Source organism: Podarcis tiliguerta (assembly GCF_965153285.1).
Source record: "Podarcis tiliguerta genome assembly, chromosome: 4".
NCBI classification, from domain to species: Eukaryota; Metazoa; Chordata; class Lepidosauria; order Squamata; family Lacertidae; genus Podarcis; species Podarcis tiliguerta.
Genome location: NC_139537.1, coordinates 57,073,270 through 57,085,668, shown reverse-complemented (window position 1 = coordinate 57,085,668; position 12,399 = coordinate 57,073,270). Strand labels below are relative to the sequence as shown.

Genomic DNA, 12,399 nt, shown 5'->3' with positions numbered 1-12,399 from the left:
GGTTGTTTTCTGCTGCTCCAGAGAAGCGGACACCGAGCAATGGATCCAAACTACAAGAAAGAAGATTCCACCTAAACATTAGGAAGAACTTCCTGACAGTAAGAGCTGTTCGACAGTGGAATTTGCTGCCAAGGAGTGTGGTGGAATCTCCTTCTTTGGAGGTCTTTAAGCAGAGGCTTGACAAACATATGACAGGAGTGCTCTGATGGTGTTTCCTGCTTGGCAGGGGGTTGGACTCGATGGCCCTTGTGGTCTCTTCCAACTCTATGATTCTGTGATTCTAACTATGGAGCAGGCTTTTGGAGCAGAGAAGCTATGAAAGAGGAAGGACAAGGGTGCTTATCACTTCTTCGGTGGGCCTCTTCTCCACTCCAGATCCACACGCACAGAGCTAATCGTCAGTTGTAAAAACAGCTGATGGGGTCAAAAGTTCAAGTGCCTCTTTCGCCTGGGGTCTTCTGTTCCAAACAGAAGGGAACAGATAGCAGGAGGCCACTTACTTTCCCCTACTTGTGACATACGCAATACCAAGGGTCAGCAAACTTTTTCAGCAGGGGGCCAGTCCACTGTCTCTCAGACCTTGTGGGGTGCTGGACTATATATTTTGTTTGCGGGGGGCGGGGGATGAATGAATTCCTATGCCCCACAAATAACCCAGATATGCATTTTAAATAAAAGCACACATTCTACTTGTGTAAAAACACACTGATTCCTGGACCGTCCGCGGGCCCGATTTAGAAGGCAATTGGGCCAGATCCAGCCCCCGGGACTTAGTTTGCCTACCCATGCACAATACATTTCTTTCTATGGGTGAGAGCCACCAGTCTCACCCTGAGATTTTTCTGCAAAAATGAGAATAAAATGCTGTTGGGGGAAAAACAGAAGAGAAACAACAGCAAAGCAGCAAGGAAACAGAAACATCTTCCTCCAGGAAGGCAGAGCATATATGAGTTCCAATATTTAACTAAATAATTGGAATGTCATTGTGTGACTCTGTTAAACACAGAGCTGTTCTGAGCCAATTTTGTGAAGCCTGAAACTGCTATCTCCTTTATAAACTAAAGATTAGATGCTTAATTGGCCCTGGAGTGATTCTTCTCTGAAAAAAAAAATACTGACTAGAAGCCAAAGAACGACGGTTTAAGAAAGGTGATGAATGATGAATTCAGTTTATGGGGGTGGGACAGGTAACATTACATGGCTGGGTAGCAATTTCAGTGGGTTTGTTCTTTATAATGTCTGAAAGGCCTAACTGGATCTGCTAAGAGGCATGTGGGATGAAGCTCAAGAGATGGTAAACTGAAATTACCTTGTGCAAACTCAGTTCCTGAATGCTACTTATATTATTGCCTTGGAGTGCACTTCTGATTTCAGAGTTGAGTTCTTAGTGGAAGATATCTGAAGCTCACCCTTTATGTTATGAAGTAGTGTACCTTTCTGATGCAGTATTAGCTGTCCTAAGAGGATAGATTTTTGGCACTCTTTCCTTAGGGTGAGCACCTATTCTCTCAATATGGAGGAACTGCCTGCTGGGCTGAAAGGAGCAGTTTGTGCCGCTAACCGAAGCAATTCTTCTACTCCAGTCCATCCAAGGTCACCAGCACTGAGCACACGCAGCATGACTGTAGATTATGGCAGAGTAAGTTGACTAATTCCCAAATTGTTCTCTTTAGACTTTACTGCCTCCAAAGAGATTTAAAAAAGAGACCATTGAAACATGAGTCGAATTTTCATTCAGGCAAAACTCAAATCTGTGCTCCTTCTGAATGTTTGCTAGTCAGGGCCCTTTTCGCATACAGAAATTCCCTGCCAGTAGAAAACCAGATATTTGGGAGAAGGAATCTAAACTAGCTTTCTCCCTGACATGCTAAGTTTCTGTGTGCCGGTGTCTTACATAAGGAGGAGCATTCAAGCATGTGAGCTCTCCATCATAGTCAGCACTGGCACAGGTTAACTCCCTCAGTGAGAAACAGTCACAACCCACATGTGCTAAAGGGAACATAGAGCCTTTCATGGGAAAATGCTGTTAGTAATTGAATTCCAGTGATGAGAACAAGTCTCTAATCTTAATAAGGAGTGAACATGGAGTTATCCCGTGTTGTTTTCACAACCACCTTGCTTGATTGTTGAGAGACTTGTGACCTGCCTAAGGCCACCCAGTAAGTTGTCTGGATGAGCAAGGATTTGAACTTGGGTCTCCCTGGTTAAAATGTAACCACCTGCCTCCTACTCTTCATTGATTTAACCATTATGTTGGCTTCTATCAAACTCAGTGGCAAAACCCACATTGACTTTAATAGGACAGGATAATAACCCAAATCTCTTAAATTTTACATTAGACTTGGGGATCAGACTACTACCGAGTTCATTTGGGCAGCAGGTATTCATTCATTCACCTTTGCTGGCTGGGAGGATGATGTGCCAATTTAAGTTCAGGCAATACAGAAAAACACATAGAAAGTAATGCAAGCAATTAGCACTTTCTGCCATGTCCCCGCTTTAGTAATGTCTGAAGCCTCTCTTTTCATAGTTGTTTTTTAAGACCAGTGTGAATTAGGACATTAGTCCATTCCCAGCAAAAGAAAACAAAGGTGTCCTGCCTAAGGTTATCCAGAACCAAATGCAGTACAATGAGGATAGTTCAGTGACTTTTGAAACAGAGTACTGATCCAATCATGCCGGGGTGCAAGGTAGCATTCAGGTTTTTAAAAAAATACATAAATCAGGGAGAGACTTGGTGGCTTTTGTCCCATGGCTTATCTCCTTGGAGACCCTCTTCCCCAATTTTCTCTCAGCCAGGTCACTTCTCGTATTCAAATTCTAGTAGGAAGAAAATTGCCTGTTGTGAGGGTTTACTCACACATTCCTGCCTTGAAAATTGGATCCTGTGTCCCCCATTTCAATGTGACTGGGCAGTGCTATGACGTGTTTGACCCACTGGAATTTTTTTGAAAATCACTTGAGTTCACTAAATGAATCTGTATTTGTGGGGAGGTTTTGACAAGAACCGACACTAAATCTAAAGATTAAACTTTTGGTCATTTACTAACCATGAATGGTCAAAACTAATTTGGTTCAGCTTTTCAGGATGGGAACACTGGCTGTTGTGAAGACATCAGTTTACATAAACATTATGTTTGCAGCAGACATAATAAAAGCTTAGGAGAAACTGGGCACATTTGCAAAAAATATTTTGCAGATGGCATTTTTTCTCTTGGCTTCTCAAATCCTGCAGACTCCCCATACAGGCTGATATTTAACTCTGCTTACATTACATATAGCAAAATGGTAAATATGGCAGTTGCTGACAGAATGTCTTGTTTTTGCTTTAATGTGTTCGCTTTATATTTAATTATTATATTTTGCCACTTTTAGAGTTTGCAATATGTTCTGTTTCTGGGGCACATAAATTTATTTGTATTTATTAGGTCACTCAAATAAATCAGATTGTTTCATCAGGATTCTTAGTATGGTTAGGCAGTGTCATGCCTAACTGTACTTCACAGATGCGGCGCAAACAAACAGATGGAAAGTAGGAGAAGTTTGCATTTTTAGCATAAAGTTGTTGGCACTGCCAACAAACAGAGCTGTTGTAGTGGGTTAAAGAATTTGCCTTTTTCATAAAGAGGTTTGTTTTTTTGTTTTTGTTTTTAAATAGCATTGTATATGGAATATCTCTGTTTCTTCTCTTTGGGAAGGATCCTGGATTAGAAAAAGGCACTGCTATGCCTGCAAGTGAAAGTATACCAGCAGATCTAGCAAAAAAGCATCGCAGGAAAGCATCTGGAACACCCTCTATAGCTGTTTCTAGGACATCTTTGTCATCTGGTAAGCTTTTTCTTTTTTTAAAATGCATTCTTCATTGCTACCATTTTCTCCTTCCTGTTTTTCCTTCCATTTATTCTCATTTGGAATAAGCCCCACCAACCCCTACACACTTTTGCTTAAAACCTAAGAGGCAACCATTTCCAGGTTAGACTATTTTATCCATCTAGCCCAATACTGTCTCTTCTGACTGGCAGAGGCACTTCAGGCAGAGGTCACCTGCTGCCTCTTCCTTTTAACTGGAGATCCCAAGGACTGAATCTGCAGGCAAAAGATGTTCTGTACAATCCATTGTTTTATTTCTCATTAGCACCTGCAAATTGTAATCCTTGCCAGGATGCTACTGCTTCCATATGAGGAATGATCAATCCATCTGCCTCTGCATTTCACTTTATACTTTTATTTATGCCTCTTATAGTTCAGCATATTTCTTCTTTGGTTTATGGCCGTTTTAAAATATTTTTTTAAAAAATGGCTAAGTTGCCAGAATTCTGGGTATTCAGTTGTGTGCAGCTCGATTTTTCTCTCTCCTTTGCTTGGCTTCTGCAGAAGACAGGAGAAATGAAGCTTCTGTAATGTACCAGAGGGATTCTTGTCCTAGCCCACTGCTCTGGTTCTTACCTTTTACTCTCTCTCTTTTGCTTTGGAATAGAGTGAGGAGAGGAAATTGACATTTGTGGGGAGCTGCAGAGAAGTTTGTATACCATGAACGGGGGGGGGGGATCAAGGGTGGTATTGGAATAGAATTTACTGTATAATTTTCAAAGAATCTGCTTTTTCCTTCCCCTTCTGTTTTTTCAGATCGCAGCAGATCAGAGAGAGATCTCAGTGTATCCTTCTCAGAAGGCAATGAGGATACTTTAAGCTTAAGAAGTAAATCTGTACCTGAAGCATTGGACCAGGAGCTGGTGAGTTAAAATTATGCCACAGTTTAGAACTATGCCATTTTATGTTTTGTTGTTTAGTCGTTTAGTCATGTCCGACTGTGACCCCATGGACCAGAGCACACCAGGCATTTTATGTTACAAGGGCTTAAAAAAAAGGTTTCAACTGCATCCGATGGTTCACTTGTATCACACTCCATGCTGTGACTAAATGTATAGCAGCAGAAATAAGAACATAAGAGCTCTGCTAGATCAGGCCAAAGCCTACCTAATGTAGCCCCCTGTTCTCACAGTGGCCATCCCAGGTGCTCATGGGAAGCCCATAAGCAGGTCATGAGCACAACAGCACTTTTGTGTTCATGATCCTCAACAACTGGTATTCAGAGCCATAGGTAATACTCTAATCATGACTGGTGTAAGCAACCTTGGAAAGGTAGGATAGAAGTTGGGGGTGTGCACTAACCACAAGATTCAGTTTGGACCCCAATTCAGCATTTTGGATAACAGCTGGATACCTGAAGTGTGGTTATAGTAGTCATTAGAAGTAATAAACTTGTTGAACAGGAAAGCCTAAGTTACAGGAAGGGCAGGAATATTAATTGAAGGTAGATTGACATGATATATAGAGAATTTGGACTGATATGGTATCCAGAATCAGGAAGTGTGAAGCTAATGAGAGCAGTAATTGCCTAATGGCATTCCGTGACATGTCATTACCCAGAATAAATGCATGCTTTTATTTGCAAAACAGTTTAAATCTGCCACCCACTACAGGAATCTTACCTCAAATAGGCTAGAAATTCTGTAACTTTCTCATGAACAAGTTTCAGCTGTCCCTGTGGCTCAACTGTTCTCTGGAAGGGACAGGGTGATAGGGATAAGAGAGAAGACAAATGCTACTCTTGCAGTGATATCCATTCGATTGAGAATCAGCAAGAGATGAGTTCTAGAGACATTGTATGTGATGAACAGCACATTTCAGAGCCAGGTGAACATGCTTATACTTTTTTCTTTGTCCATTAGAGTTACCTGGATGAGACAGAGGAAGATATTGATGACATTGTGGCCTCTGGCTACTCAAAGAGACATACCAATATGATAAGTGGATTATCAACAGTAAGTTCTCCATTACTACTTACTATATGTATTTTCCTTGTACAATTTCTTCCTGTAGTGTGGTAGGTTGTTGATGGCCTAGTTCACGTGTCACTTTAAAACATAGCTTAAAACCAACTATGGTTTAATATGAACAAGTAGAATGTGAGTGCATGCTGCTCAAAAGTTTCCACAGTGCTCTTCCTCTGTTCCTGCACCATGGCCAAAACTAACCAGAGTCTGGCTTGCTGTGTTGTCTGAACCCAGTCTCCATCAAACAAACTATGAGCAAGAACAAACTTGGGTTTGTGTGGCAGAAAACAAACCATGAGCCCAGCTTTGGATAACCCAACAAGCCAGATTTTTTACTTGTTTGATCTGCAGCACAGAAGGAGCAGAGAAAGAGCACTGTAGGAACTTTAGAGCAGCACATACTACCATGTTTACTCATTCACATAAAATCATGGTTTGTTTAAAACTATGGTTTACTGTGACATAGATGCTTGGTTGATATATGTTATATACTATTAATTCTTCTCTATTCAGTACATTCGTTTTACTCTCCTTTCCTCTATTCCTCTGCTGACCATTCTTCGGAGTGTGTGTGGGAACCACAACTCAACACTATGTCCGAATCAATAATGATTTGTGGCCTAAATCCAAAATCTGCTCAGCTTTCTCTGTTGTGTCAAATCCAAATGTCCCTGAATGGGGATTGGACTAGAATTTGAGGGGGAAGCAGCTCACTGGAGAGGCGTTTAAACTGTTGTTTAGATTGTGCATCGAAAGCATGAATGATTTAAGGCTCCAACATGTAAAATGAATCTTGGAATTCTATCAATGGACAGAACCAGGGCAGCTAGCCCAGCTTGAGAGAGAAGAATGCAGTTATTTAAAGATGACTTATTATAACTCTGTCAATGAATGCAGGGATGTAGCCAGTAGCTGTTGCCAGGGAAGCCAATTACAAAGATAAATGTGTTTTAGATAAAAGATATATACTTGTTGAATTACTATAGTCTCACATATATTTTTGTAGAAAGAGATTCAGCTCTGTATATAATATATTCATCCTGAAGAAGAAAAGGCCACTATTGCAAAAAGTGGTGATGTTTATTTCTGCAAGCCTTGTGACAATATATAATCAAGATAAAACAAAAGTGGGTTTCTAGATTGATTTGCATAATAAGGCCAAGGGTGTGTGTGTGTATCACAATTCCATGGAAGAACAAAATTTGGTGGTGAATTCAGCTTCCTTAGAATTTCTGCTATTGTGTTATTGTTTTGAAAACAACATGGATAAGTTTAAAAATGTGTGGGCGCTCTCTGATGAAGTCTCAGAAGCCAGGCAGGTGGCTGAATATTATTTCTTGCGGGAGGGCGGAAACTTCGATATCTTTGCCCATCCTGATTAACAAAATTGGAATATGCTACGTATAAACGAAATTACTAAAATCTATATAATTTCCATAATTTATATGTGTTGCAGAGTTCTTTTGTTTTTCTTTGCACGTAATTTTATTTCCTGAGCTCAGATTGCTAATACATTTTAATACAAAGTGTAACATGTTTGGCACACCTTTCAACAAAAACTGGAAAACAATACAATTCCAGTGATGTAAATGGCCTGGGAGACATCCAGAGTATCTGGAAAAATAAAACTGCTGAATAAACTGTTTATATTGACATAGCAGGTATAAGACAAATTGGGGTAATTGGAGATGTGGATTACAGGGAAGAGAGTTCTTATTATCAACTGTTGCATATCAACTGTGGATGAGGGTCACTGAAGGTAGACAGACCTCAGTGGAAACGTCTTGGCAGAAGGTGTGGAATGGCATTCCTGATGGGGGTATCAAGTTTTTCTATATCCACACAAGTCGAGAGAGCGCTAGAGCTCTATTGCCTGTAAATATATGGCATCCTTAGTGTATTTGGTTTTAATTCCATAGTATTATGCTCCACTAATTTGAGTTTTTGGTTTAATGATGCCTCTGCTAATGACTTTGTACAATTTGGTATGCCGTGGCACAAAAAGACAACACAGACACAGTAGGAGTAATGGGCTATACACGCACGGCAGAGGAAGTTGGGAAAAGCATCAACACCCCACTGTGTCTCTTTGAGTTAAAGAATAGAGAAGTGCAAAAACTAAGGGTGCCTACTGAAAGCAACATTTTAAAAAGGGAGTTTTTAGTCAGCATTACAGTAGGATGGGTACTTTTTATTCAAAGCTGGAATGTGCTGGTGCTGCATGCTGCTCAGTGTGTTGTTGTTGTTATACATTTTATGTTATTATTAGTTGTAAAAATATTGACAACTGTATCATTCTGGTATATTCGTAGAGAGATAGATTCCCATAATCAATTGAGATCCAGCCTGTGTTCCTCAGTGCTTTAGGCTACTTTTGGATTCTTAGCTGCGCCTGGTACTCCAGGTTGTGGCAGTGACAAAAAACACTTTCCAGCAACTTTCATTGAGTGAGGAGATTTGCGACCTGTGTGCACATCAGATGAGATCACTTCATATGTCTAACCTCAAGGCTGGGCAATGGTATCATACATGGGCCCATTTTGACATTTTTTCTTCATCTGACTCACAGTAAAGGCCAAACAAAATGTGATGTAAGGGACCTATGATCAGGAGTTCTTTTTTCTTTTTCTTTAGTAGTTTTTTTGGGGGGGAGGGGTTGGATCTGATGAAGACCGTGGTGCTGGGAGAGGGAGGTGTTAACCCTTTCCCGAGCACTGTTTTTCTGATTTAAAATCCTCTCCCACAAGCAGAAGCTCTTTACCCGGGCAAACATACAGGCACTAGTATTTTCCCTATAGGAAAAATAACAGCAGTTGCCTGTGGTTGAGGGGAACAGTTATCAAAAAATGTGGTGAGGGAAAATATTTAAGCCCTTCCCCTGGTTCTGCAGGTAGGCTCTATCCAGTTGCAAGGTGTGGCGGATAGTATTTTTCATTTCAATCATGGGAGATCCTGGTTAATTGACCTCCAGCACATTTCCAGTTTAGCGTATGCCACCCTTTAAGCCAGTGCTCCAGTTTCTGCCTGTTGTCTGAACGAAGCCCAGAAGATAAATAGTTTTGACATCATGACTTGAGCCCAACGTGGATTTCTCTTAGTGTCATAACAGATGACTGTTGCCAGTCATCTATAGCTGTCATATGACCAGCAATCTGCGGCTAGTTCTTTGCGATGGTGAAGCCAAGCCCCATGGGTATTTTGCTAATCATGCCGCTCTTACAAGAAAAGATTCTGGGTATCAGGCAAGCTGTATTTAGGATTAAAATGTCAAAAGTGTTGACTTAAATATAAGGCTGACCATGTCACTTGATCCTTTATTTATTGTTTAAATCCAGCAAATAACATAGATTTGATCTAGACTTGCCTTTTGCGTATGGTGGTGCTCACCTCACCCGGGGAATGCTTTTGACGTGGGCTATGTACACGCACATCATTTTCCCCAAAGAATCCTGGGAATCGTATTCTATCAGGGGTGCTAAAAAATGTAGATCTGTCCACATGTCCCAGAATTCTTTGTAGGGAAATAATGTACACAGCCCCAGTGGTGAGATCCCATTGGCTGTGTTTGCTGATTTCCAGCTCAGCCTCCACTCCCACACTGTTCTAGAAGATCTCCCCCACCTTTCCATGGTGACACTGGGGGGGGGGCGCTGCGGTGAGAAGAAAGAATAAGCAAAAGTTGCTTCCCACCCCTAGGTTTAACAGCAGCAATGTTAACTGCACTTAAGGTAACTTCTACCTTTTTAAGCAGCTTTAAAAAAAGACTAAAATATGTTGATTGCTGTTCATTTGTAAATAGGTTGCCATAGACATCTCCCGTATGATAAGTAAACCTTTTTATCCAAGTGTTCGTCTTGTGCTGCAAGAGAGAAATAAAATTACATTTTCTGAACATAGTTTAAGAGTAGTTCCTATTAGCAGCTTGAAGCACAGAGAGGTCATCACCCCCTGCTGTGTTTCAAGCTGTCTTTGCACAGTGCTGTTCACATCAGAGAGAGAACAGGGATCTCTTCCTCTGACATGTGTGATGTTTTTGGTTTCTCCCCTCTTGCAGCTTTCCCCCTCACCCCAAACTCCTATTCCTGAGTCTGCTGTGCTCTTCTGTGTGACGGCTGTCAGGGTATGTTCTCATTACTGCTTACTTTGCACCCAGTTTTCTTGTAAGATGGAAGCTTTTTTAAGAAAAAGCTCCTTGAACAGCCAGTATTTGTCAAGGAACTACAGGATCAATATGTCATGTGAATGTGGCCTCAAAAACTAGTAGTGGGAGTGCACTGGATGCAGAGTAAGAGGTAATGAGAGTATACCTAAGGTTTATTGTTACGGGAGAAAAATAACTTGCTTACTTAAGTATCAGCAGTTTTCTTTCTGTACATAGTGCTTCATTATCATATTTGTGGTATATTGGAATAGGACTTCTCTGTCTTCATTTTCTGAAGATGATCCTTGCATTTCTGAATTCTTCTGGCAGCTACTGAACACTTTGCTCTTCACCCTTCTACATTTCCTTCCTTCCTTCCTTCCTTCCTTCTTTCTTTCTTTCTTTCTTTCTTTCTTTCTTTCTTTCTTTCCTTCCTCTCCCTTTCCCTGCCTCCTTTCCCCCTTTTTCTTTCTCTTAAAGAATTCTCCTTCAAGTTCTGACAGGAAATGGACCTATTTAAATGTTCCAGAAGCAGATGGTGACACTGTAAGTTCCCTCATTTTCCTGAGAAACTCAAAAGTCTCCTTTTTGTTTTGTGCTGTTCTTTCCATTTTCACAGACAGTTAGCTTAAATAACTAAAAATATTTTTGATAATTGATACAAATTGCCTCATTAATTCAAAGAAACAAATCCCCTTACCCTCACATATGATGTGCTTGGTCGCATAACATCATAACATTAAAAAGAAAATTGATATTTGTTTTCTATATTCAGTGGATTTTAAGACGGGGGCAGGGGGGCATACTGGGGGAGGGGGACGGAAATAATAATAGACTTGGGGGGGAAAACACCTTTAAAATGGGGAATCTTTCAATAGGTTTCAACTGCTGCTCATAAATAGAGTGAGCACTCAGTCTTTCATATTTCATTAATATAACTACCAACCTAGCAGTTCGAAAGCATACTGGTGCAAGTAGATAAATAGGTATCGCTGTGGCGGGAAGGTAAATGGCATTTCCATGCGCTCTGGTTTCTGTCACAGTGTTCTGTTATGCCAGAAGAGGTTTAGTCATGCTGGTCACATGACCCAGAAAGCTGTCTGCAAACAAACGCTGGCTCCCTTGGCCTGAAAGCGAGTTGAGTGCACAACCCCAGAGTCGCCTTTGACTGAACTTAACCATCCAGGAGTACTTTACCTTTTACCTTTTTATATTGCATTAATATATGAGTGGAAAGAAGTTGGCTGTTGTCTCCTGTTATGCTCAAATCACAAACATAAACTAAGTTCTTGAAGACCTGCAACTGAGTACTCCATGAATGCTAATTCATGTGCTTGCTGGTTTTTCCTTATTGAGTGCAGCAAAACGGGTGAGGTAACAGCTGAATCAGCACTTTTCAGTGAGCGCTGGCACTTCCAAGTAATTTGCATCAACACAGAAGGATCCCATGCACCAGGTCAGGTGTATTTGCATGGAATAAAAATCTGAACTGGCCCTGAGGCCACTGGTTTTATTCACTTTTGAACTTCTTGTGTAGTAAAGTGAGGACTAAGGAGCTCTCCACTCATCCATGAGTTCACAGGGTGACCTTGGGCCACAACCTCAGCCTAACCTACCTCACCTTATGGTTGGGGGGATAAAAGGGAGCAGTTCTAAGAACTGTGTAAGCGACTTTGAGGTTCTTGAAGGAAAGACAGGCTATATATGTATCAAATAACACTTGAGTAGCTGTTTTCCCAACAATCTCAGTTATATTGGAAAGAAAAAAATATTTCCTATATTGAAATGCATTATGAACGTAGAGCACAATGCAGTTTATCATGTAAGTCACTCTGTAGTAAGATGCCAAATTTGATTATTCTAGTTCTTCTTAGTCAGATCTTCCATGAATATAGGAGAGAAGCAATTTTTGCAGAATGAGTACCGTTCAAGATACGGCTTTTAAAGATGTGACTCAGCCTAATGGACTATTTCTCTCTCACCTCTTTTTTCAGACCAGCATCAATAGTATGACAAGTGTGTATAGTGAAACGGGGGACTATGGCAACGTGAAGATCAGTGGTGAAATTTGTCTCCAAATTAACTACAGCTATAAAACAGGAGCCCTCAACATCTTGGTAAAAAAATGCAGGAACTTGGCCATAGCAGATGAAAAGAAGCAGAAAACAGATCCGTAAGCAAAGAAGAACCTTTTACATAGTATTGTGATTCAGTCATATTTGCTTGTGAGACAGCATGTAAGAAAACATAATACCCAGTCGCTTAGGCCACCTGGCAAGGAGGGCACCCAGTAGTCTTGCACAGGTTCTCAGTGTTTTGCAGAAGGTGAGAAAAGCAGAAGTCTCACTTTTATCTTATCCAAACCTCAGTGCATCTGATATACTGATACTGGGAGACTGATGTAAGAGGTGGGGGGGTGAG

The 12,399-nt window shown here is 40.8% G+C and overlaps 1 protein-coding gene across 3 annotated transcripts in view; it reads left to right on the top strand.

The window, feature by feature from the left end:
• SYTL5 (synaptotagmin like 5) overlaps positions 1–12,399 on the top strand; it is a 65,210-nt gene that overhangs the window by 41,717 nt on the left and 11,094 nt on the right. For 2 of the 3 annotated variants that reach the window (XM_083439135.1, XM_083439136.1), the window contains 6 exons: positions 1,492–1,639; positions 3,699–3,828; positions 4,627–4,733; positions 5,733–5,825; positions 10,459–10,524; positions 11,973–12,151. In XM_083439135.1, coding sequence (XP_083295261.1) covers positions 1,492–1,639; positions 3,699–3,828; positions 4,627–4,733; positions 5,733–5,825; positions 10,459–10,524; positions 11,973–12,151 — 723 coding nt within the window. The remainder of the gene's footprint in view (positions 1–1,491; positions 1,640–3,698; positions 3,829–4,626; positions 4,734–5,732; positions 5,826–10,458; positions 10,525–11,972; positions 12,152–12,399) is intronic. The other variant, XM_083439137.1, reaches the window with a different exon arrangement.